The 23,825-nt window shown below is 40.0% G+C and overlaps 1 protein-coding gene across 2 annotated transcripts in view; it reads right to left on the bottom strand.

Annotated features, from left to right (window-relative positions):
- Window positions 1–1,135: 1,135 nt before the first annotated feature.
- The window catches only part of NRG2 (neuregulin 2), a 221,745-nt gene continuing 199,055 nt past the window's right edge, over window positions 1,136–23,825 (bottom strand). For both annotated transcript variants that reach the window (XM_081951371.1, XM_081951372.1), the window contains 4 exons: window positions 20,843–20,966; window positions 20,169–20,296; window positions 10,931–11,155; window positions 1,136–2,508 (listed from right to left, as the gene is read on the bottom strand). In XM_081951371.1, the coding sequence (XP_081807497.1) occupies window positions 1,869–2,508; window positions 10,931–11,155; window positions 20,169–20,296; window positions 20,843–20,966 (1,117 nt within the window). In that variant the 3' untranslated portion in view covers window positions 1,136–1,868. The remainder of the gene's footprint in view (window positions 2,509–10,930; window positions 11,156–20,168; window positions 20,297–20,842; window positions 20,967–23,825) is intronic.

Below are 23,825 nucleotides of genomic sequence, written 5' to 3'. Positions count from 1 at the left end.
GGTTGGGAATTTGTGAAGTTGTAATCTAAAACATCTGGAAGGCATAGAATTATCTACACTTCAATATTTATTGATGGGTCTGGACTCAGTTGGGTTAGTCAGATAATCATTTTAGCTTAAAAAAAATCAGGCATCCAAAGCGAGATTCCCAGTAACATGAATAATTTGAGATTACCCCTATTCTATCTCCTCTCTCAATACCATATATAAAATTGCTTTTAGAATCATTTTAGCCATTTCTTACTTTTATTTATAGTATTTAAAAAATTCAAGTGTTAAACAGTCAAGAGTTCTAACATCCAGACAATCCAGAGCAAAATTTTACAATCTTTTTTATGACAAAGTAGCAGCTTTTCTACTGGACCTTGTTAGGTATTAGGAACAAAGGATTTAAAATACTTTATTGCTAAAAAGTAAATGAATACACTGGTGACTGTATTTTGTCTTTTCAGTTCTAGGTTCTCCATGCATCCAATTTATAGTATTTGAAATGCAAAGGACATGCAAAGTGAAAATAGAGAACGAAAGAGTCAGGCCATAATGTCAAAAAGAGGCTCCACAGGAAACTGAAAAGAGCCATTTTCTCTGTTTCAGGGAAGTTTTCTTGCCACCTACAACCAGAAAGCTCTTTAACTCATCAACCAGGATACATGGTGGCTTTATTTTTAAATGGAAAGTTCTTGTGAAATGCTCAAATGTTACATTTACAACCATCTTTACAAAATGGAGCACAGAAAACAACATTGTCTTTGATGTTTCTTTCCATGGGAAGACGACTGAGGCAAGGTTAGCATGCTGGTGGCACTATCTCAGGAGAAGGAACAAGGAAGGAGGGATAGAAGGGGATGGCATACTTAAGAGACATCTAGATCACTGGAGGCTTTTGAAACCTTTTCTCAACAGCAGCTTGTGCGTCTTGTATATTCCATGATGGGAGATCATGTTTCTTTGATGATCAAACTGTGGTCAGAATTTGGAGGACATTTTTATTCTGTGCATGCGCAGCAGTGGCTTATATCTTTACTAAACAGCTGAAGTTTATCTCCAGAAATGGTGTCAAAACAGATTTTAGGAGCAGCATTATTTAAACTATTATTATTTAATGATTTGCAATGGTTTGTTCTTTTTTTTGGGGGGGGGGGTATCTTGATCACAGACCTTTTGAGGATCAGAAATACATTGGAAGGGCTACAGATACTGTGTAATCCTCTTTCCTTTCTTCTCCACCCCCTTTTTGTTTACTGTTTGTCTTATCAGAGAAACCAATTTTTACTTACCAGTGTGTAATATTTTCCCTGCTAGGGAAAAATATTTATGAAAACACTGAAACATACGTCTATGCGCACATGTGCAGGAGGGAAAAGAAATGGGAGAGACCAAGAGCACGTTACTTTAGCAACACTAGATCATTAATCTCTAGGTATCGAGGAATTTAAATGGGTACTGTTCAAATGGGAAAATGCAGACTGGAATATTTTATAACAAATTGTCCTGAACATAAAGCCTGTTTCAAGAATGCTTAAACATAATATTCAGTGTGGACTCTGGCATTCACATACAGCAAAAAGGCACCACAATATTTTTTAATGATTTGTAGTTAAAAATTGGCCCATCTTTTAAAATGTTTTTGTTAGTTTCTGTTTTTCTGAGAAGCTGTAAATCAAGATGTTACATATAAATAGATTCCTTACAAAAAGGTCTTTGCCATTAGCTCTTATAAGACATCATTGCTAAAATGAAAATAAAACATTTCATTTGTTATATTTTTGCATTTTTTATATAAAATAAAAATTTGTCTTTTCTGTCATGTTATCTTCCTCAGTTCTGTTGTATTCATGGAGGTGGACATGAGGAAGAGTGTGTAACACCTAAGGTGGTGCAAAACCTTGGCTGGATCTGGCGTGTGTTTGTTGGCTTTCACCCTGTGCGTTGAATCTGCTGAAAGAAGAGAAAGTTCTGTTGTCAGCTGAGCAGTACAAATCTGTGTCCGTTGCCTCCATGTTCCGATTGCTTAAGAAAGGGGTGCTCTCAGCTATCAGCTCCTCATCAGACTCACTGTATGAGGCGCTGCTGACCGAAAAGGAATCTCTAAGCATTCTGCCTCTGTGAGACAGGTGGCCATTCAGTTTAGATCTCCTCCACCGCCTGTTGCTGCTGCCTGTTCTCTTTGGCTGTTCTAGTGCAGTGATGTACTCATGGGTTGTCTCGTATTCATCATCCTCTGTTATGCGGAAGGGACTGGAGGGCAAGCTCCCTGTACTCTCATTCAGATAGTTCCTTCTTTGGTAGTAAGTATCATACCTTTGTGTATCTTGACAGGGGGCTTGGTACCTTCTTAGCAATGGCTGTTGCTCCTCCACTTGGAAATTAATGGATGCAGCCGGAGGAAGTGAAACCGCATGAGCAGAATTAGGAGAAGTTATTTCAAAGGTGGGCATGTGGGCTGAAGCCGAGCAATGGAAGTCAACAGGGGATAGGCGTGCTGGGGTGGTCAAGGCAGAGACATACCTAGAAAAAGAAACAATGGTATTGGTATCCAGCTTAAATCTTAGAACAAAAGGCTGAGTCTTTCAGCACAAAGTTTTCCATTCCTATAAACACTTTGATCAGGATAAAATAAAAGAAAGGGATTTTTCTCTGAGATTGAAGTATTCACAGAATAGAGTATGATTGTTGTCATACGAGAAGGGGGAAGTCTACTGATCAGACATAGATTTTTCACTCTAAAATAAGAACTGGAAAGAAGCAAAAATACACAGGGTTGTGATACACATTAGGGTTAGTTAATAAAATGTCTGATTTATTCATGGAGCCAACTGGTATCTGACAATGTTAAAAAATCTGATACACTGAAGTACCTGAAAATCCTCAATATGGTTTCTCTTGGGATGAATTAGCTACAATGCTAAATATGCCAGAACAAAAGTCCAGACAAGCAGATGTCTCACCTATTACTACCAGGGTACAGTGAATGTTCACCTGCCTTGGGCAAAGTACATAACCAAAAGTTAACTTTGGAGAGATTCATAACATAAAGTTTTGAGTTCTTTTTTCTTTTATGTTTATTCCATATGCTTATTAAAATTTATAAATAGTCTTGGGCATACTTTGTGAGATTAAATGTATACAACATGACAATCACCATGATTGTATTAATGTTTTCTTTTCTTTTTTTCTTGCTTGTTTTTTTTTCTTTTTTTCCTGTTTGTTTTCATTATATTTTGATGCTGATCCATAATCATAGATATTGGTTCTCTCTCCCACTGACCTGGAATATTTATATACTGTGTGTGCTTTAAAAAAAACTTGGAATACAGACTATGCAGCTACCTTCTTATCAGTTTTTATTTTTCGTAATTACTTTTTATGACAGACTTCCTTGTAATATGGAATAGCATTTTTATTTACAGTCACTCAAATAGCAAAAAACAGTAAAATCAAAATTAAAATAGACGAATCACTAAAGGAAAAGAGAAAGTTATCTAACTTATCTCTAATGCATACCTGCTATGAAGAACAAAAGCTTACTCACTTATCAGAGTAACCAGGCATTCTGGGTTAAACATCAATTTAATAACTAAAAATAGTCACCCAGATCTGAGCGTCTGCCCTCATGATGTTCAAATCCAGTCTTAAAACTATATTAGACTCACATTTGTGCACTTGCAAAATTGCTCTCAAAATTGTTGAAGTTTCCGTGCTGACATTCAGTTGGAATAAGGGTTATTTGCACAATATATAATAACTGTACATTATTTCTGCCTCAAATAGTTTCAATGTGACAAGGATATAATGTCCTCCGTTGGAGCAAAAAAGGGTTAAAGCAGCCGCAGAAGCTATCTGTGCCACTTGGATTATATAATCTAAATGTATGTTTCTCCACCCACATGACTCTTAACATTATCCTTAAGTCATTAGGAATAGTATATTATGTAAGTTGTTTGTTGAAGTATAAAATACCAAATCATTAAAGTAGATTTTTACTACTTACTATTATATTAGGTGACTATATTAATATCATATTAATATCAATATTAATAAATGTACTTCATCGGACTATTTAAGCCTTTTACAAAATTATGTGTGTCAATAGTTTATAATTATACGGCATATATGCATTGGGAAGAATATTTAATATTCAGTCAAATATTCTTGCCACTGCATATATGCCATTTTCTTATGAATGGAAATCATTTCATTTTGAATATGTCCAAGTATCAAAATCAATGTAAATATCTATTTCAGATACTCTCCACTAAAGCTTATAGTTTTATTTCATAATATAATTGAATACTGTTTTAAATAGATCACTAAAGCACAATCATGTATTTACAAAACAGATGGAACATTTTGTTTTATTTCAAAAGCAATTCAGTTGCATTTTACTGTATGCTTTATACATACTGTATGCTGCAGGTATGCTTTTTAGATAAAGAAACAACACTGACTGAAAATTGTGTCATGTTCCTTTACGGCAGTGCTTCTCAAATAATGGGGCGCGCCCCCCAGGGGGGGGCGTGAGGCTCCGTAAAGGGGGGCGTGCAGCAGCTGGCTGGGAGGGCTTCCACCACCACCGTCCAGCGACTGCCGCAGCGCAGCCGGGAAGAAAAGAAAGGGGAAGGGACAGGCCGCCGGCTCCGGATCGATCACCGGGTCCTTGCACAGCCTCTGAAGGGTCGATGGATACCCTGTCCTGCTTGTGAGGCATGCGGCGCGGTGGCGCCTTTGGAAGTGCCGCGAAGCCACCATGTGGACTGGGTAGGAAGTCTGAGTCTGCAGTCAATTCCCGACGGGGGTGGCGAGGACGATCACAGTGGCACTTGACGTGCCTTTTGTCCTGACGGTCTTTTCCCGCCCCCATCGGGCAGGATTGAATCCTCGTAATCTGCTTTTTACAGCTCATCTGCAGAAGAGGTTCCTCTTCTAGGTTCAGGGAGCTCTGGCTGAACGGTGCGGAGGCAGGGGTGGGATCCAGAGCCGAGTCCCTGAGCGCCGGCTGGGAGAAGCTGACTAGAAGGGAAGGGGGATGCGTTGTTGGCTAGCTTGCATTTTACGGATAAGAATTTATGTGAGTCTGATTAAGGGGAGTAGTCCCTCTAAGGCGGGGGGGCGCAAAATGTTTTCTTCTTCCTAGGGGGGGCATGACAGAAAATAATTGAGAAGCACTGCTTTACGGTCAGTCATACTTCTATAGTTTTCAATGGTTCTACTATTGTTGTATTGTTTGATTCTTTGCATCTTAACTGATGCTTCATCAACATTTGTGTAATATTAAAAATAATGATTTGAAGTTTATATTTTTTTGGTTAATGTTGTTAACACTATTATTGCATGTTTCTTTAATAAAACATAACAATGACAAACCCCCCCCCCCCAAAGTTATTTGAATTCAAGATAAAGAAACCTGATCCACACTTTCAGGGTCCCCCACCACAAGATCATCCCCCCCCCCACAAGTATTACCATGCTCTTAAAATGCTTACTAGCAGGTAGGAAAGAGAGATGGAAGGAGAGATTGAGATTCCAATTAGATAATCTCTTTTTCCTTTTCACTTCTAATCATTTCAGGGGCACCAATACAAAGAACATGACAAAAAGTATTTCAGTGGTGTCTGTGTCTGGCAGCAGGAAGAATATTTTAGCCAATTCTTAGCCAATTCTTTTCTTGCCAGACCCTGGGGTTTGATTGTATCTAAAACGAACTCTGCACTCCTTAGAGCCCCACTATACGGAACCATTTTTGTAAGAATATGTGTTTTACTAGAAATGCAGCTGGACAAGAAAAGAATGGCCAATAAAATTAATCTGGGGTAGAGAAATGCATTATCAGACTTAACTTTGAGCTGCCCTGCATATAAATAATTTTTAAGGTGAATGAAAAGAGAATTTGCTAAGCTAAAATAAAAAGGACTGGATTTGGTAATAATAAAGGAAAGAAATGACTGGATTATATATTTCAGGAAGATTTAGCATCTGCTTAAGCAGTTCTATAAAGATAAACATCAGTTTATTATTTTTTATTCTTTGTGATATCAATTTATGTAGCTTCCAATCTCACAATTGTAACTTTGGATAGTGCATGCAGAGTTAATACCAGAGAAACATACATAAACACATAAAATGGTCAAAACAAACTCAAGTCCAATCATTAAAAAGACAAATTTACAGAGACAACTTCCGGCAGCCGAAGGTGACAGAAGCGTGCGTCCGCCTTTTCGCTGCTTTGGTGGGCTCCCCTGAAGTCTAGGGGAGCACAGGGTGCCTTGGAGGGGGGCCCTGCCGTAGGGGTGGCTTGCTGGGACCCCCTGGAACGGCGGTGGCCGCGGGGGGGCTCCAGCTTTGCCCCAGGAGCCGGAGAGCGTAGGGAGCGCACGGAATGCCAACGCGCGCTTCGCCGAACGCAGCCTGGAAGGAAACAATCAATTCGAACGAAACAGCTGAAGCGCGGTGAGGTGAGGGGTCTCCCCAGGTCTTTTATTGTCTTTACTCTTTTGACTGTTCTGCAGTTTTTTGTGGGGGACTTTGTTTCAACCTCTGGAGGAGTTCAGATTGGAGGGGGGGAAATTCCACCCCCCTTGGAAAAGCGGCACTTGGAAAATCTCTCCCTTTTATGGGGAGAGAGAAAGTTTAAAATCTACTTTCACTTCCCTTAAATAATGGGGGGGGGGATTTTTTTTCTTGACCACAACTGCGAGAGAAAGGATGGCTGAACTGATTCTTCTCTAAACTATCTATGGAACTTTGATTTTGTTGTTTCCTGACCACCTGTACTGGCTGAGCCAATATGGCCAACTTCCTCCTTCTTCTTTATCTTTATGAATGAGACTCCTCCCTTGGAAAACTTTATGGCTTTCAACTAATTTCCACCTCAGAGATCTCCAGGAGCCTCTTCAAATATGTTTTTCCCCTGGATTTGGAATATTTTGACCCACCTATTGGCTCTAGTTTTGTATCAGACGATTTATTCTCCTTTGGACTTGCTTGCCTGGTGATCCCTACCGGTGTGCTCTCCCACAGACACATTTCTTTGCATAGAACAATAACTATCTCTGAGCCTCGTGATGGGTCCAAAGAAGTTACCGCCTGGTAAGGCCTCATCGGCCCCAACATCTTCCACATCCAGCCCCATTGCTCACCAGTCACAACTGGGATCTTTTTTACAACCTAAAGCCTCTGAAGAGAGTGCAAAGGATTTGTCTATTCATCAGATGCTTCAATCCATCTTAAAGGGACAGGACGAAATCAAAAAACAACTGCAGGACTTAAATGAACAGCTCAGAGAGACAAAACAGCAAACCATACAGAATGAACAGAGGATAGGTGTACTGGAGGAGGGTGCGGTTGGGATAAGAGACGAGATGAAGACAATCCAAAGGGGGAATGTAGAATTTGGAAATCAGATGATAAAAATGGAATTTGAAAGGATGTCTTTTTTCCTTAGGTTCCAAAACTTGCCAGAAGTTGAGAATGAAGATCTTAAGGAGATTATGACCATAATACTAGCAGAATATATTAACAGAGACAAACAACAGCTTTGGTGGGATATTGACCTGATCTATAGGATTAATTCAGCCTATGCAAGAACACACAATGTTCCAAGGGAAGTTCATGTTAAATTTCTTAGAAAAACTACAAGAGATGAGGTTCTAGGGCCATGATGGCGAACCTATGGCACGCGTGCCACAAGTGGCACGCGGAGCAATTTGTCAGGGCATGCAAGGCACTGCTCTGTCAGCTGGCCAGCGCGCATGTGCGCACGGGCCAGCTGAGTTCACCTTTTTAAAAGCTATTTTTCGCCTTCCCCAGGCTCCAGAGGCTTTATAGGAGCCTGGGGAGGGCGAAAAGAGCCTCCCCCGCCCCCCCCGGAGGCTTCAGGGACCGTCCGGAGGCTTCCCTGAAGCCTTCGGAACGCTTAAAACCACCCTCCGAGCAAACCAGAAGTGACTTCCGGGTTGCTTGGAGGGTCATTTTAAGCGTTCCGAAGGCTTCAGAGACCGTCCGGAGGCTTTCCTGACGCCTTCGGAGCGCTTAAAACCACCCTCCGAGCAACCCGGAAGTGACTTCCGGGTTGCTCGGAGGGTCGTTTTAAGTGCTCCGAAGGCATCAGGGAAGCCTCCGGACGGTCCCTGAAGCCTTCGGAGCGCTTAAAACGACCCTCCGAGCAAACCCGGAAGTCACTTCCGGTTTGCTCGGAGGGTGGTTTTAAGCGCTCCGAAGGCATCAGGGAAGCCTCCGGACGGTCCCTGAAGCCTTCGGAGCACTTAAAACGACCCTCCGAGCAACCCGGAAGTCACTTCCGGTTTGCCCGGAGGGTGGTTTTAAGCATTCTGAAGGCTTCGGGGAAGCCTCTGGATGGTCCCTGAAGCCTCTGGAAGGCCTCCGGGGGGCGGGGGAGGCTCTTTTCGCCCTCCCCAGGCTCCTATAAAGCCTCTGGAGCCTGGGGAGGGTGAAAAAAGCATGTAAAAATGGGAGGGCGCATTGTGCGCACATGCGCACTGGGGGATCACGCATTGCATTATGGGTGCGGCACGCCCGCACACGACCCCCCGCGCTCCCCCCACTTGTGCACGCGAGCCAAAAAAGTTTCGCCATCGCTGTTCTAGGAGCTCAAAGGGGAGGACCATTAAAATTTAAGGATAAAGAAATAACCATTCTTAAACAGATCCCAAAGAAAGTAAGAGGTAACAGAAGGAAATATTCCTTCTTAGCAAAAATATTATACAATAATGGGGTCTGGTTTAGGTGGCTGTTACCAGAAGGCGTGTTGATTTTCTGGGAGGGCAGTAGAATTAGAATCAACACAGTAGTGGAAACAGAGGCTTTCACTAAAAAACACAGTGCTCTCTTAGGTGAAATGGGGGGTGTTACACAAGAAACAAAGGAGGGAGGGGCTGAGGCTCTGCCCGTGGATGGGGGGGGGAGAGGATGCGATAACTAGAAGACTCAGATCACAAAAGTGATTTGAAACATTATTGCAATTGTGGTTACAATATACCTTTATGGAAGTGATTCAAAACAAATGATTGAAACATACTGATGATTTTGTGTTAAACTCAAAACTGCTAATACTTATGTAAATGTTGATATTTTTCTATTTTTGTTTGTAAAAGTTGTGAGACCTGGGGGGGCTTCTCCCCCCCTGCACGATGTAGCTGTCAAAATGTTCTATAACCCTATAATCCCTTTTCCCTGTAAAACTTTTAAAATCAATAAAATTTGAACAATAAAAAAAAAGACAAATTTACAAAGACAGGCAAGACATATGCCTGAGGGAACATCAAAGTTTTTAAGGATTCCTGAAATGCTAATTTATCTGAACTTTTACAATAATGATTATATGTCAATCTGGCATTGAGAGAAACGGGAATGTCTTCTAGTTCCCTTACTTTTAAAAATGTATATTAATTATATTTTCTTTGTTGTTTGCTGCAGGATATTTCTTTCTTCCATTGCATTTGGTTTTGCTGTGTGCTAGTGAGTTAAGTCATTTGTTGCTGATAAAAGTTGTATTGAAAAAAAAATACAATTTAGGGATTTTACTTAAAAAAAGCATAAGTACTGCAAGGCATAACAGAATAACAGAGTTGAAGGTCTTCTAGTCCAACCCCTTGAAGAAAAACATTATTCTCAATTATGTTAAACAATGAAACAACATTTTTTGGAAAGTGGCCTAAGTGGTCTGACTCAGGTGTTTTGGTCAGAACAATGAAAACCATTTAATATTAAGGCATTTGTTTTTATCAGGCATGTCAATATAGATCATATTAAGTGGTTGCAGCAAAGATACTGGGGGTAGGTTTTACACTTCTTCTACCCGAAGAGTTATTTTAAAAGGTAGTTCTAGATAATTTCCAGAATCTGTATGAGGATATTAGAATTCTGCTATATACCATAAATGCTTCCTTCAGAAAATAATAATTTAGCATTTTTATTTATGTATTAAGCCACACATCTCCCCAAAGTGACTTTATGTGGCACATGAGGGTTAAAACCGCCACAACTGTTAAAAACAAGCAATTTAATCAGAGCAATTCTAATAATCATTTAGAAACAGATCCTCAAGAAGCTGAGGAAGTTAAGTCAATGATGGACTTTCTGATTCATAGTTTGATTTATTGCTTATGTTACATAAATTTACAACCTGTGCTTATCTATCTTCTCAATTAACTCTTTTTTTGTTTGCCTTCTCTCCCCTTCTTGTCTTATGCTGTATTAGAGACTGGCCATTTTTTGCGACTTCAGTCTAAAAGCAATGAAATACTGTTTTGACAGGCCATTTTAGGGGGGGGAGTACTGTTATTCTGGAAGATCCATTAAACATGAGGCTATACCATTTACATCAATTTATGTCATTTATAGGATTAAAAGGTAAAGGTTCCCCTCGCACATATGTGCTAGTCATTCCCGACTCTAGGGGGCGGTGCTCATCTCCGTTTCAAAGTCAAAGAGCCAGTGCTGTCTGAAGATGTCTCCGTGGTCATGTGGCCGGCATGACTAAACACCGAAGGTGCATGGAACGCTGTTACCTTCCCACCAAAGGTGGTTCCTATTTTTCTACTTGCATTTTTACATGTTTTCGAACTGCTAGGTTGGCAGAAGCTGGGACAAGTAATGGGAGCTCACTCTATTACATGGTGCTAGGGTTTCGAACTACCAACCTTTCTGATCGACAAGCTCAGCATCTTAGCCCCTGAGCCACCGCATCCCTGCAGAAATGATCCATAAATGATGCATCATTTATCATTTGCATAAATGATGCAAACTGATGCAATTGACAGAAACCAATGCAGATATTGTAAAAGCAAGGTAAAAATCACATAAATGTCACTGCCTCATCCAAACTTATTGCACTCAGAGTCTGCTAAGGGAGGGGGCTGTTAAATTGAGGTTTCCTTGTATAAATGATAATAACAGCAACAGAAAATGAGACCTCTCACTATGTGGTGAGTCTCGAAGGGAATCCACAGAATCTCTGTACTGCATCATTGGCCTCCTCTGTTCCTCAATGGAGTATGATGCTTCCCGCCGAGCATGAGCTTCCATACAGGCAGGACTGTTGCATTTGCTGGTTCCCACAGAAGATAACATCATCCCAGACTGACAATCAGAAGTGAGGCTTTCTGTGCGGTCCAAGCTCCAGGTTTGGCTTTCATGTCTGCAAGCCAAATGATAAATAATTTTTGGATAAGGATAGAAATAGATCTTTCCTAAACCTAACTACTTGCTTAAGTGGACTTGTCTTTCCAAGTAAAGTTCATAAGCCATACTTATAAGGTATGGGTGCATAAAATTATGATTGCATAACTTATAAAGGAATAAGGCAATCTGTGACCTGTTGGGTGATTGTTTCAGAGATATTTCCTTAACAGACTTTTCAATGCCTTCAACAATGGCAGAGCTTTTAATGTACTGCCTTCACTGAAAAAGTTCTTAAAAATTCACGGAGATATTCAGAAAGGTATCTTCCAAGAAAATAGCACATCAGAATCAAACATCAGGAGTTGACCACAGGAAATGTTTTGTGACATTAGGTCATAAAATGCTTTATCATAATTCTTATATCATAAAATTTTTATAAAATTTGCCAAATTTTGAATTGGATTTTGAACACATTTCGTAAGTTGTCCCTTGATTCAAAAATTCTTGCTCAATGATGCACTGTTTCACCCAGTTAAAAGTTACAAACATGAGACTTTTAGTAATTTAGTAGTAGATTTGTAAAACAATTTTAATCTTACATTATAATTAATGTCTAAAATGATGAAAGTGTACGTATTATGACAATCAAAGATAAGCTAAAATTTTCAGAGGTCATTATTCTCTTGAACCAGATACCTAGTACTTGGAATTTGACAACTGGACAAGATAAAAATGGATTCTTCATGCCCTTACTATGGCTAAAAGATTGATACTGTAGCATTGGAAAGCTAAATCTATAGCCCCTTTCATTCAATCGATTGAAGTGGCTTTAGCACTTGCCACCTATTTTAGCAAGCTGCTTGTAGCTGTAGACTCTGTATGGACAAATATAATTTATTTATGATATTGTTATCACACCTTTCTTACTTTATACATAGTATAATGAAGTATATGGTTCCCTTCATGGATTACTGCCTTGTCGAAGGGGCTTGCGTAGTTCAATAAAGCTATGAGCTATGCCATGCAGAGCCACCCAAGGCAGACAGGTCATAGCAGAGAGGTTTGACAAAACATGATTAGGAAGGAGAAGGAAATGTCAAACCCATTCCAGTATCTTTGCCATGAAAACCCCATGGACAGTACCAAAAGGGAAAAAGATATGACGCTGGAAGATGAGCCCCTCAGGTTGGAAAGTGTCCAATATGCTACTGAGGAAGAGCAGAGGGCTAGTACTAGCGCCAGAAAGAGGGATGAGGCTTGACCAAAGCTGAAAGGACACTCGGCTGTGGATGTATCTGGTGGTGAAAGGAAACCCTGATGCTGTAAAGAGCTATATTTCATAGGAACCTGGATTGTAAGATCCATAAATCAAGGCAAACTGGATGTGGTCAAACAAGAACTGACAATGCTGAACATCAAAATCTTAGGAATCAGTGAAGTAAAATAGACAGGAGTGGGGGTATTTAATTCAGATGACCATGAAGTATATATGAATCCCTCAGAAGAAATGGAGCAGCGTTCATAGTCAATAAAAGAGTAGGAAAAGCAATACTGGGATACAATCCCCAAAATGACAGAATGATCTCAGTTTGAATCTAAGTCAAACCATTCAATATCACAGTAGTCCAAGTCTATGCCCCAACCGCTGGTGCCAAAGAGGATGAAATTGACCAGTTCTATGAAGCCCTATAGCATCTTATAGAATTAACACCAAAAAATGATGTCCTTATCATCATGGAGGATTCAAATGCTAAAGTAGGAAGCCAAAAGATAACCGGAATAACAAGCAAGTTTGGCCCTGGAGTACAAAATGAAGCAAAGCACAGGCTGAAAGAATGTTGTCAATAGAATACAATGGTCACAGCAAACACTCTTTTCCAACAACCCAAGAGACGACTCTACACATGGACATCATCAGATGGTCAACACAGAAATCAGATTGACTATGTGCTCTGCAGCCAAAGATGGAGAAACCCTACACAGTGTCAGCCTCTATATTGCTTGCTTGCTGTCTGCTGCCATAGTAATGGAGAGGGAGGGGGTTAATGGTATTTGGGAGGGGAATCGTGCTGGTGGAGACATCTCAAAAGAGGGAGTTTTGTTCTTACCATCTTCTGAAGGCTCGTGTTTGGGTTTGGTCAAGGTCAACCATCTCTGAATACCAGCTGGATGAGGCCACCCGAAGATGCACCCCACATGACACCTTGGAGGTTGGAGATTGGACACTTCGGCCAGGGTAACTGGGGGGAGGGATTTGGGTAAACGTTTGATATGTACAAGTTTGTGCCTTTTTGCCTCAGATCTTGCTTCACTTTCGCTGTTTTCATTTCATATCCAGTAAAAGTAGCTTTTTTCTAAAACAATGGAGTTGGGGGATTCCTTCCTTGGATTTTGAAGGAGGCGTGCCTGACATTAAGCAAGATCTCTTCACAACTATCACGGAGTTAAAGCTTCTGAGGGGGTTGCACCAACCATGTCTAATCCATGCAGCAACCAGGAGGACCTGGGTGCTGTTGGATCCTCTCTCCCCCCCTGACTGGTTCTGGCTGGGAAGAAATGGAGTGGATGGCTGAACTAAAACTTGAGGAGAAATACAGATGGTCATTGGGAGTGGGACAGATGGATGCTCCACAGGAGTTTCCCCCAGGAGTTACAGCCACCTGGTGCCAGCGAAAAGAGGTTACCTGGCCTTCTGGACCTAAACCGTCATGTGGTTTTGCTTTACATTTTGGAATATTTTATATAAAGGGACGTAAAAACGATCATAGTCATATGAAGATTGAGGTATGATAATAGTAATATATATATATATATATATATATATATATATATATATATATATATATATATATATATATATATATATATATATATATATATATATATATATATATATATATATACATACATACATACATACATACATACATACATACATACATACATATATATATATATATATATGATTTAAAACATATAACTTGATATGAATTGTAGGTGATGCCTGTGGAAGGGATGCACGAAAGCTCTTTGTAACCAATTGACACACTCTTTACAATTTGTAATGGAAGATATTTTTGTGGTGTTTGTTGTGTTTTGTCTGTTTGTGTTTATTCAAAAATAAAAAAAAATATTTTTAAAAAAGAGGATCTTATAGTTACCCAAGCTTTACACCTTCTTCAGGAAGCCTAGGGGAATCGGAGAATGCATGAAAGTCACACCGGGCAGGATTGTGGAAGAGCTGAGCAGACTGAGAGGGAAACAGAAGCTAACCCCAAATCGATCCTGGGAGCCAGACCAGGACTAGGACAGGCAGCTGGAGCTCCAGCAGCAGCAGCAGCAGCAGCAGCAGCAGCAGCAGCAGCAGCAGCAGCAGCAGCAGCAGCAGCAGCAGCAGCAGCAGCAGCAGCAGCACATGCCCTCCCAACTCCGCGAAGGCACCGAATTCCAAAGATTCCTCCTTTAGGCGTGAAATATGGAGGAGATCCCAAAGTGCTGGGATTTTTCTTAGCTCAAGTCTGGAACTACATGCAGGAGTATGGGGAAGATTTTACATCAGAAGTTGGAAAAGTGAGATGTGTTACCATGGCATTGGAAGGGGCAGCGGCTGAGTGGATGGTGGCCCTTCACAACAATGATTCGCCACAGATGAGGGATTACAATGGATTTATGACAGCCCTGAGGGCCCACTTTGAAGACCCCCTTGCTGACTGGAAGGCAAGAACCAGGATGAAATCTTAATCCAGGGTCGGAGACCAGTGGCAGAATACACTCAGGAGTTTCGAGAGCTGGCTGTACACATGCAGAGATGGTCCCAGGAAGTGCTGATGGACAGCTACAAAGATGGTCTTAACGACGACGTGTACCAGAACTGTGTTAACCGAGGGGCTCCCCAAGACCTTCAGCACTGGTATGTGCTGGCTTCTGATGTGGAAATTGACTTGGCCAGAAATTAACACCATGGAGGCAGCAGTTGGAGCAAAAACTCACCCCCTGCTTCGAGGGAGGCCCCTAGAGCAACAAAAGGGGCCCAGCGACCAAGCCCAGATCGACGGCATGCTTCAGATGTGGGAAGGAGAGGCACCATGCAGTCGATTGCTACTCTAATCTGGCCATAAACCGACCTCAGCTGGAGGGGAAAAGGTCAAGAAGCAGTCTGTAAAACATCGCAAAACCACCCTGAAAGGTGTGGAAGTCATTGATTTTCCTCCTCCAGGCCCGGAGGAGATGGGAACCCAGCTGCTTCAGGGGAAAGTGAAACTGACTCCGACAATGACCCCCTGGTAGGTCCTCATGTGGGCCCCATGACCATCCCAGTAGAGCTAAAGGTACCTTCAACTGGTGCCCAGGGAAATATGCTGGAACTTTTAGATTCTGGTTGCACTAGGTGTGTTATTAGCGCACAGGTGGTGGGAAAAAATGGGACTAAGACTGAGAACAATGAAAGTACCCATTGCCTTTTGCCAGTTGGATGGGTCAGTTGCTGGGGTGGCCCCCACCCATTTTGTAACCGAACTGGTAGAGATGTGGATGGGGGACCACCAAGAGTCTTTAAGTTTCATTGTCGCCCCAGGGATGGAACGATCCCTCATACTGGGATTACTTTGGCTATGGAAGTGGAACCTGCAGGTGAATTGGAGGAAGAGACTGCTGTGCATCCGCTCTGCCCAGCTGGGAAAGGGGGAAGGGAAAACCTCCTGCATAGCCAGAGCCACAAAAGAACTGGCAGCGTTCGCACGTGAGAGAATTGAGGGGAGGAGAAAATCCCAAAGGAATATTGGGACCTAAGAGAGGCATTCAGCGAAAGGGCTTCCGATAAACTCCCACTCCATTGCCCTACTGATTGCAGCATAGAAATTCTCCCCAGGGTGAAACTCCCTAAGCCACAGATTTACTCAATGACCACACACAAATTGGAGGAGTTACGTAACTTCATTGATAAAAACCTAAAGAGGGGTTCATCCAGCCACTCTATAGGTCACTCCAGTGTTATTTCGAGAAAAGAAAGATGGCTCTCTTCGCTTACGTGTGAACTATAAAAATCTTAATTCCATTTGCATAGAAAATGTGTACCCTTTACCCCTCATGAAGGACATGTTAGCTCACCTGGCCAAGGAGAAATTTTTCACTAAGTTGGATTTAAGGGAAGCATACTACAGAGTCCATATAAAAGCAGGAGATTAGTGGAAAACCACCTTCAACTGCCCTCTGGGTTGCTTCCAGTTTAGAGTACTCCCATTCGGTCTGCAGGGGGCACCATCAATTTTTATGCAGTAGATAAATGAGGTGCTGCAGGAACACCTGTATAAAGGGGTGTTAGTTTATCTTGATGACATCCCCATCTACATGGAAACTTTAGAGGAACATGTGAAACTCGTGTGCTTAAACTCAGAGTTGCTGAACTTTATGCCAAATTGTCTAAGTGTGAATTCCACCAGGAAAAAAATGACTATTTGGGGTACCGCATTTCTCATGAGGGTATTGAAATGGACCCAGAGAAAGTCTGGGCTGTTTCAGAATGGGTGCTCCCCCCACACACCTGCAAGCAGCCAGAAAGTTTTAAGGATTTACCAATTTTTACTGCCAGTTCATTCGTTCGCTAGTATTCCTTTGCCAATTACGAATTTCCTAAAATCAAATGGGGAAGCAAAGCCAAGACCTAGTGAACCCCCGAAGTGGACAATGAAACACCAAGCAGCATTTGAGAAACTGAAACAACTTTTTGCAGCTGAACCGGTTGTAAAACACCCCGACATGGACACACCATTTGTGGTCCAAGGGGATGAAAGTGACGTGGTGGTATGGGTGGTGCTACTTCAAACGAATGCTGATGGGAACCTACAACCTTGCGCCTACACCTCCCGAAAATTGACTAAGACAGAAAGGAGATGGGCCATTTGGGAAAAGGAAGCTTTTGCAGTCCGGTGGGCCCTACTAACCTGGCAGCATTTCCTTGAAGGTGCCAAGCACCCGTTTGAGATGTGGACTGATCATAAAAACCTTGAGGCGCTAAAAACCCCATGGAAACTGTCGCCCCAAAATCCCATGGAAACTGTCGCCCCAAAACCCCATGGAAACTGTCACTGAGCACAGGATTTTAATCAGTTCAATGTTATGCTGAAAAACCTCCCAGGAGGAAAGAACTTTATGGCAGATGCCCACACCAATTCAATCCTCCCCGCCTACCTGTGCACAACCGCCCACCTGTGCACATGACCCCTCCCCAGGCTCCAGAGGCTTTCCTGAAGCTTGGGACCTTCCAAAATGGCTCCCCCATCCCCTCCGGAGGCCCTCCGGACACCGGAAATGGATCATTCCTGAACTTCCGGTTAGCTTGTTGGGACCATTTTAAGCTCTCCCCAGGCTTCAGGAAAGCCTCCGGAGGCTGGGGAGGGTGAAAAACGGCCCCAATGAACCAACTTGAAGTTCGGGAATATTTGCCGGCCGTGCCAACAAATATGGCTCCGCATGCCATCTCCGCATGCCACGTGTGCCATAGGTTTGCCATCATGGTCCTAAAATATGAAGTCAAATGGGCCTTAGGAAATCTGAGCAACAACAAAGCTAGTGGAGGTGACAGTATTCCAGCTGAGCTATTCAAAATCTTGAAAGACGATGCAGTAAAAGTGCTACACTCAATTTGCCAGCAAATTTGGAAAACTCAACAGTGGCCACAGGATCAGAAAAGGTCAGCTACATTCCAATTCCAAAGAAAGGCAATGCTAAAGAATGTCCAAACTATCGCATCATTACACTCATTTCACATGCTAGTAAAGTTATACTCAAAATTCTACAAGCCAGGCTCCAGCAGTATGTGGATAGAGAACTACCAAAAGTACAGGCAGGATTTCGAAGAGGTAGAGGAACTAGATATCAAATTGCCAACATACGCTGAATCATGGAGAAAGCTAGGAAGTTCCAGAAATATATCTACTTCTGCTTCATTGACTATGTTATAGCCTTTGATTGTGTGGATCACAACAAATTGTGGCAAGTTCTTAAAGAAATGGGAGTAACAGACCATCTTATCTGTCTCTTGAGAAACCTATATGTGGGTCAAGAAGCAACAGTGAGAACTGGACACGGAACCATTGATTGTTTCAAAATTGGGAAAGGAGTCCGGCAAGGCTGTATACTGTCGCCCTGCCTATTTAACTTATATGCAGAGCACATCATGAGAAAGGTGGGGTTATATGAATCAAAAGTTGGAATTAAGATTGCTGGGAGAAATATCAGCAACCTTAGATATGCAGATGATACCACTCTAATGGCAGAAATTGAAGAGGAACTAAAGAGCCTCCTTATGCGGGTGAAGGAGGAGAGTGTAAAAGTTGGCTTGAAACTCAACATTAAGAAAACCAAGATCATGGCATCTGGTCCTCTCAATTCCTGGCAAATAGATGAGGAAGAAATGGAGGTAGTGACAGATTTTATTTTCCTGGACTCCAAGATGGGGACTGCAGCCAAGAAATTAAAAGACGCTTGCTCCTGGGGAGGAAAGCTATGACAAATCTAGACAGCATACTAAAAAGCAAAGACATCACCCTGCCAACAAAAGTGTGTATACTCAAGGCTATGGTTTTCTCAGTAATGTATGGCTGTGAAAGTTGGACCATAAGAAAGGCCAAGCACCAAAGAATTAAAGCCTTTGAATTATGGTGCTGGAGAAGACTCCTGCGAGTTCCTTGGACTACAAGGCGACCAGTCAGTCTTGGAGTAGAGCAACCATGACTGCTCTTTAGAAGGCCAGATCCTGAAGATAAACTCAAATACTTTGGCCACCTAATGAGAAGAAAGGATTCACTGGAGACGAGCCTAATGCTGGGAAAGACTGAGGGCAAAAGAAGAAGGGGACAACAGAGAATGAGGGGGATGGATGGAGTCTTTGAAGCAGTAGGCATAAATGGACTCCAGAGGATAGTAGAAGACAGGAAGGCCTGGAGGAATATTGTCCCTGGAGTCGTGATGGGTCGGATACGACTTGGCAACTAACAATGAAGTATAATGAAATATGGAACTCATTTATAAAAATACAATATATTAGAAACATTATAGTTATAAAAATATACTAGAAATATATGCATGCTTGATGGTAATTACATTAGATAAGTATTGTAGAATTGTATTTTGAATTAGAATTGTATGTACCAATGAAATGATAGGTTTTACTTTTTTCTTTGTATTTTTTCACTTTTCTAAAAAGTACATTCTATGTCTTTTTCCTTTGACAATTTATGCATTTTTATCATAATTATCTTATGATAAAATTATGGTTTTTATCTTTTTGTCATTATGTCACTGTTTACAAGTTTCACTTAGGTTCATTTGTTTGAAATATTTGATTTAAAGGCTTTATTTAAATCAGTATCTAATGAATTTTCCACTTTTTCATAAACATTGTGCAGGACATCTGTATATCAAACAGCAATGCACAAATACAGACTACTCGTATAGTAAAGGCCAGTGGTACAGCAAATTCATTTTAGAGCTTCCTATTATTTTTTATGAAGACCTATTGTGGACTTAAGGATAAATGAAACTCACCAGTATCAAGACGAGATGAAGCTGATGTAATTGAGTTGAGTAGTAGAAAAGAAAGAGAAGACTCGATTTCTTAAGTTTATCATAGCTGGGCTGCTAAATACTGGACAAAAACTACTCAATGGCAGGAAAGAATTATATCTTTCTGTATTTCCTTCTATCAAGAGTTCTCCACATCTCTTTATTGCTAAAGTTAAACCACAGCAGTGCCCTAATGTTTGTATGTTTTAATGTAGTCTTTCTTATTTTTATTTTTGGTTCTGCCTCATATATACTGCAAATGGAAAGGTTGGATATAGATAAAATTAAAATAAGTTAAAATGATGACTGAATTGAGAGATTCGGGATGAAGGCCCAAGCTATACAGTATGTGAAGTTCCTAAATAAATTTACAGAAATTTTGTGCATCATTATTTAAATGGTTCTCTGATCGTATCTACCCCAAAGGGGTTAAAAAAAATCTGAGCTATGAAATATTCTGCTCATACCTTTGGCTTGAAGTTGGAGTTCCTGTAGAAGAGGGATGTGATGGTGAACAGGAATGGCTCCCTGAAAAGGTGGTCTCTATTTCTCTTCTTATGACATGCTCAGCAGCAGGAATATTTTTAGATATATACTGGGAAAAAGACACAAGCTCATAGATATTAATCCTTTTTCACTTTTGGGGCTTCATTTTACAAAGACTAAAGACCTAAGGAAGACATTAAAGCAGCCACCCAAAGCCTTCACATTATCAGATTGCTTCACAGCTTCATGGCATGAAGAAGCACTTAAATATTTTTATGGGTCTCTTATTTGGTATGTTGTGATCCCTCTGCAGATATTGTTAAGACCCCAATCCAAGTGCAGCTTTCTCACTGAGAGGCTGCACATTTGTCAGTAGTTGAGGTTGATGCTTCTGGTAATCTAAAGGCTCACGAAATCCTCCTGCAAATGTATTTGTTCCCCCACTTCTGATCATAATGGTACCAAGTGGAAGAAGCTGGCTTGAGTTGTCTTTGGGAAAGGTAAGGAAAGAAAGAAAGAGAGGGTGGGAGAATGAAGAAGAGGAAGGGGAGAGTCTTAAACCGAGGATGGAAGGACAGATCTAAAAAGCGTTCTGGTTCTGCCTTCTATGCTTTTTCAGGATGCTTTAGACAGGGAATTAAGAAATGTTACTCACATCAGCCATCTGAATTTCCTCAGGATCCAGCCGAGGATGGCTAGGACCATTCGCTAGATTCCTGTTCTGATGTGCTGGACACATGTTTTGCCGCAAATGATTGTGCATCCGATTTCTCTGTTTTCTGAAGAATAAGTACATCGTAAGGTATTCATATTGGAGCAGTGGACCAGTTTTACTCGGATGGACTATGTAATCCTGTCAAGTTGGTAATCCTAGACTGAATAGTTTGATTGGAAAATATGTTTTGATGCTTTTCTACTTTGGGTCTTGATTTCCTAAATTTGGAGTTTCAGTTTTGATATAAAGTCTTCATTCTGTAATTCACATATCACTCCTAATTTTCTGTTTAATAGTAATTTTTAATATCTTTGAACAATAAATATATGAAGAAAAAATAGTAAAAGTATAAAGGAAAAATAATAATTAAACCATAGAAAAATATATGATGTTGGACCTTATTCTGAAATATATAATTATTTTCTAGCCATATTGATAAATTTAGCTGTATTAGAATTCCACAAATCTCTAAAGAAGTTAATTTAAAATATTCTTTTACTGCTAATAATCCATAAACCTAGTGGCTCTATATTTTTGCAATATTGTTCAATATTATTTTAGCAGTTGTTAGGAAAAAAAATCAATTTACAATTTTCAAAAATAGCACAGTAATCTTCTAGTAGCTCATAGCCTGATTTTTTAAAAATATTACATAATACAAAATTCCAGAATAATTTTGTATGTATACATTACTAAAATTACAAAGAAATTCTGTTTAAAGTCTTGACATTTCCAATATTAAATTTATAATTTGTCATAATATATAATTTATATATAAGCTAATATTGCACCAAATATACTTTTGAAACTGCATTTTAGCTTCCTTTTAATTTATTAGCTGGTACAATGAAACACTATTTTGTTTGTTTATAAGTATATTCATATCTTGACTGTTTTTATTTATAAACACCATGTTTTCTTTTGTTTTCTATTGGAGTCATTTTATAACCATAGTTTACTAATATATCTAGTTAGAAAAGCTGAAAATTGCATTTCAAATTTAGTCATTTTTCACAGCTGTTTCTATTTAGGTAAAAGTTAAATCACAATGATGTTATAGTTCTGAAAATACTGAAACAAAAGATGTTTCTTATCAATGTGTATGCTTAATTCTCTATATGAAATCATATTTAGTACAGAAAGAATGAAATGATCAGTCAGGTAACATAGGATTAAATTACACGTTTCAAGTATGAAATTAAGTAATTAGGAAATAACCAGCACATAAAACTTTTTGAATCATACAGAAAATTTTAAAAGAACCTTTGTGAAACAAAAGAATTTCTTTAAGTATATAAATTAATGGATGGAGCAAAAAAAAATCTAGATTTTTTCAGCCCCGAAAATAAGATTATTTTACTACATTTAACATCTTTATATTAAGGGCATGACATTGAACTTTAATTAGTTATGTCAATGAATTCATAACTTCTGTTACCAGTTATTGATAAGAAGGAAACTCATTGTTAAAAAGTTAAAGCAATTTGGAAGCAAATTGTTATCATTGCAACCATTCTTAAGATCTTTCATATGATGACAGAGTATCTATCTTTTCTTTACAACTGATTAATTCATTTGTTAACTTCCACGGGAATTTTAAAACTGGATGATAAATATTCGTGCTTCTTATACTTCCACTGAATATTAATACCAATATCCACTGAATATTAATAGCAAGAAATTATTCTTTAATTTCCTTAGAAGATAATATTCATAGCCAATTCTTCTGAGCATTTTAAATGTGTCCTAAACTATCTTTCTTCTCCCCTCTGCTTGTCTTTCTTACATATTTGTAAAATTTGGAATAACTGAAAAATGAGTGCAATTTTTTCAAGAATGTTTGACCCTCTAAAGGTTGTTTCACAATTGGAACATTTGCTTTGTGGAGCAGACTCCCTCCAGAGACTGGATTTGCTTCTTTGTTCTTAACCTTTTGGAAGTTGTTAAAAATGGAGCTCTTCTAGAGGACTTTTGGAGGGCAATCTTAATTGTGTAAAACAGTGATTATGATATTAATATTCAAACTGCTGTTTTCCTTAATTTGTTTTAGTCTAATTTTCATGTATTATAGGTTTTAATTTATATTATTATGATAGATGCACTGTATTTTGCAATTGGTAACTTCCAAGAGTCAAACTGATCACATATTTAATTGATGGGGGATTATGTAAGAATACAAAGGTGCTCTTTCTGATACAGGCTCTGTGGTGGTCATATCATTACTTCCGAGGTGGAAAAAAAGTATTGTATAGATCCAAAGATCTTTCCCTTTTTAATCTGTTTTCTTCCCACATCTTGTGTAATTTATTGATTTACTGTATTTGTACCCCACCTTTTATTATTTTTTGCAAATAACTCAAGGTGGTGGAAATATCTTTGTCTTATTTTCCTCACAAAAACAACCCTGTGAGGTGGGTTGAGCTGAGAGAGAGTGACTGGCCCAAAGTCACCCAGCGGGCTTTCATAGCTAAGGCAGGACTTGAACTCATGGTTTCCTGCTTTCTAGCCTTAACCACTAGACTGTTGCTAAAATGGTGCACAATTTCCTTTTATTCCTTTTCTGATTTTTCCAAATACAACTGGCAATTTAATTTCAATGGGACTCTGTGATGTGTATTCTAACATATATATAATAAATTCCCAGGAAAACACATCACAGAGTCCCATTGAAATTAAATTGCCCCTGTGTGTGTGTGTGTGTGTGTGTGTGTGTGTGTACACAGACAGACAGACAGACAGACAGACAGAGATATAATGCCAGAAGCTTTCCTACAGCAGGTTTATATAATTTCATTTATTGTAGGAGAAGAACAGGCAGAGCTAGAGGGCAGAGTTAAACACATCCTCACTTTAGAGTCCTTGTGGACTAGAGATGCAAGTTCACCCCCACCTTGAATTCCATTGACTATTATCTAGCACCAAT

The sequence above is a fragment of the Natrix helvetica genome (assembly GCF_964273705.1).
Source record: "Natrix helvetica genome assembly, chromosome: 4".
Classification (NCBI taxonomy): domain Eukaryota; kingdom Metazoa; phylum Chordata; class Lepidosauria; order Squamata; family Natricidae; genus Natrix; species Natrix helvetica.
The sequence above is the reverse complement of the archived record's forward strand: the minus strand, read 5'-3'. Positions and strand labels throughout refer to the sequence as shown.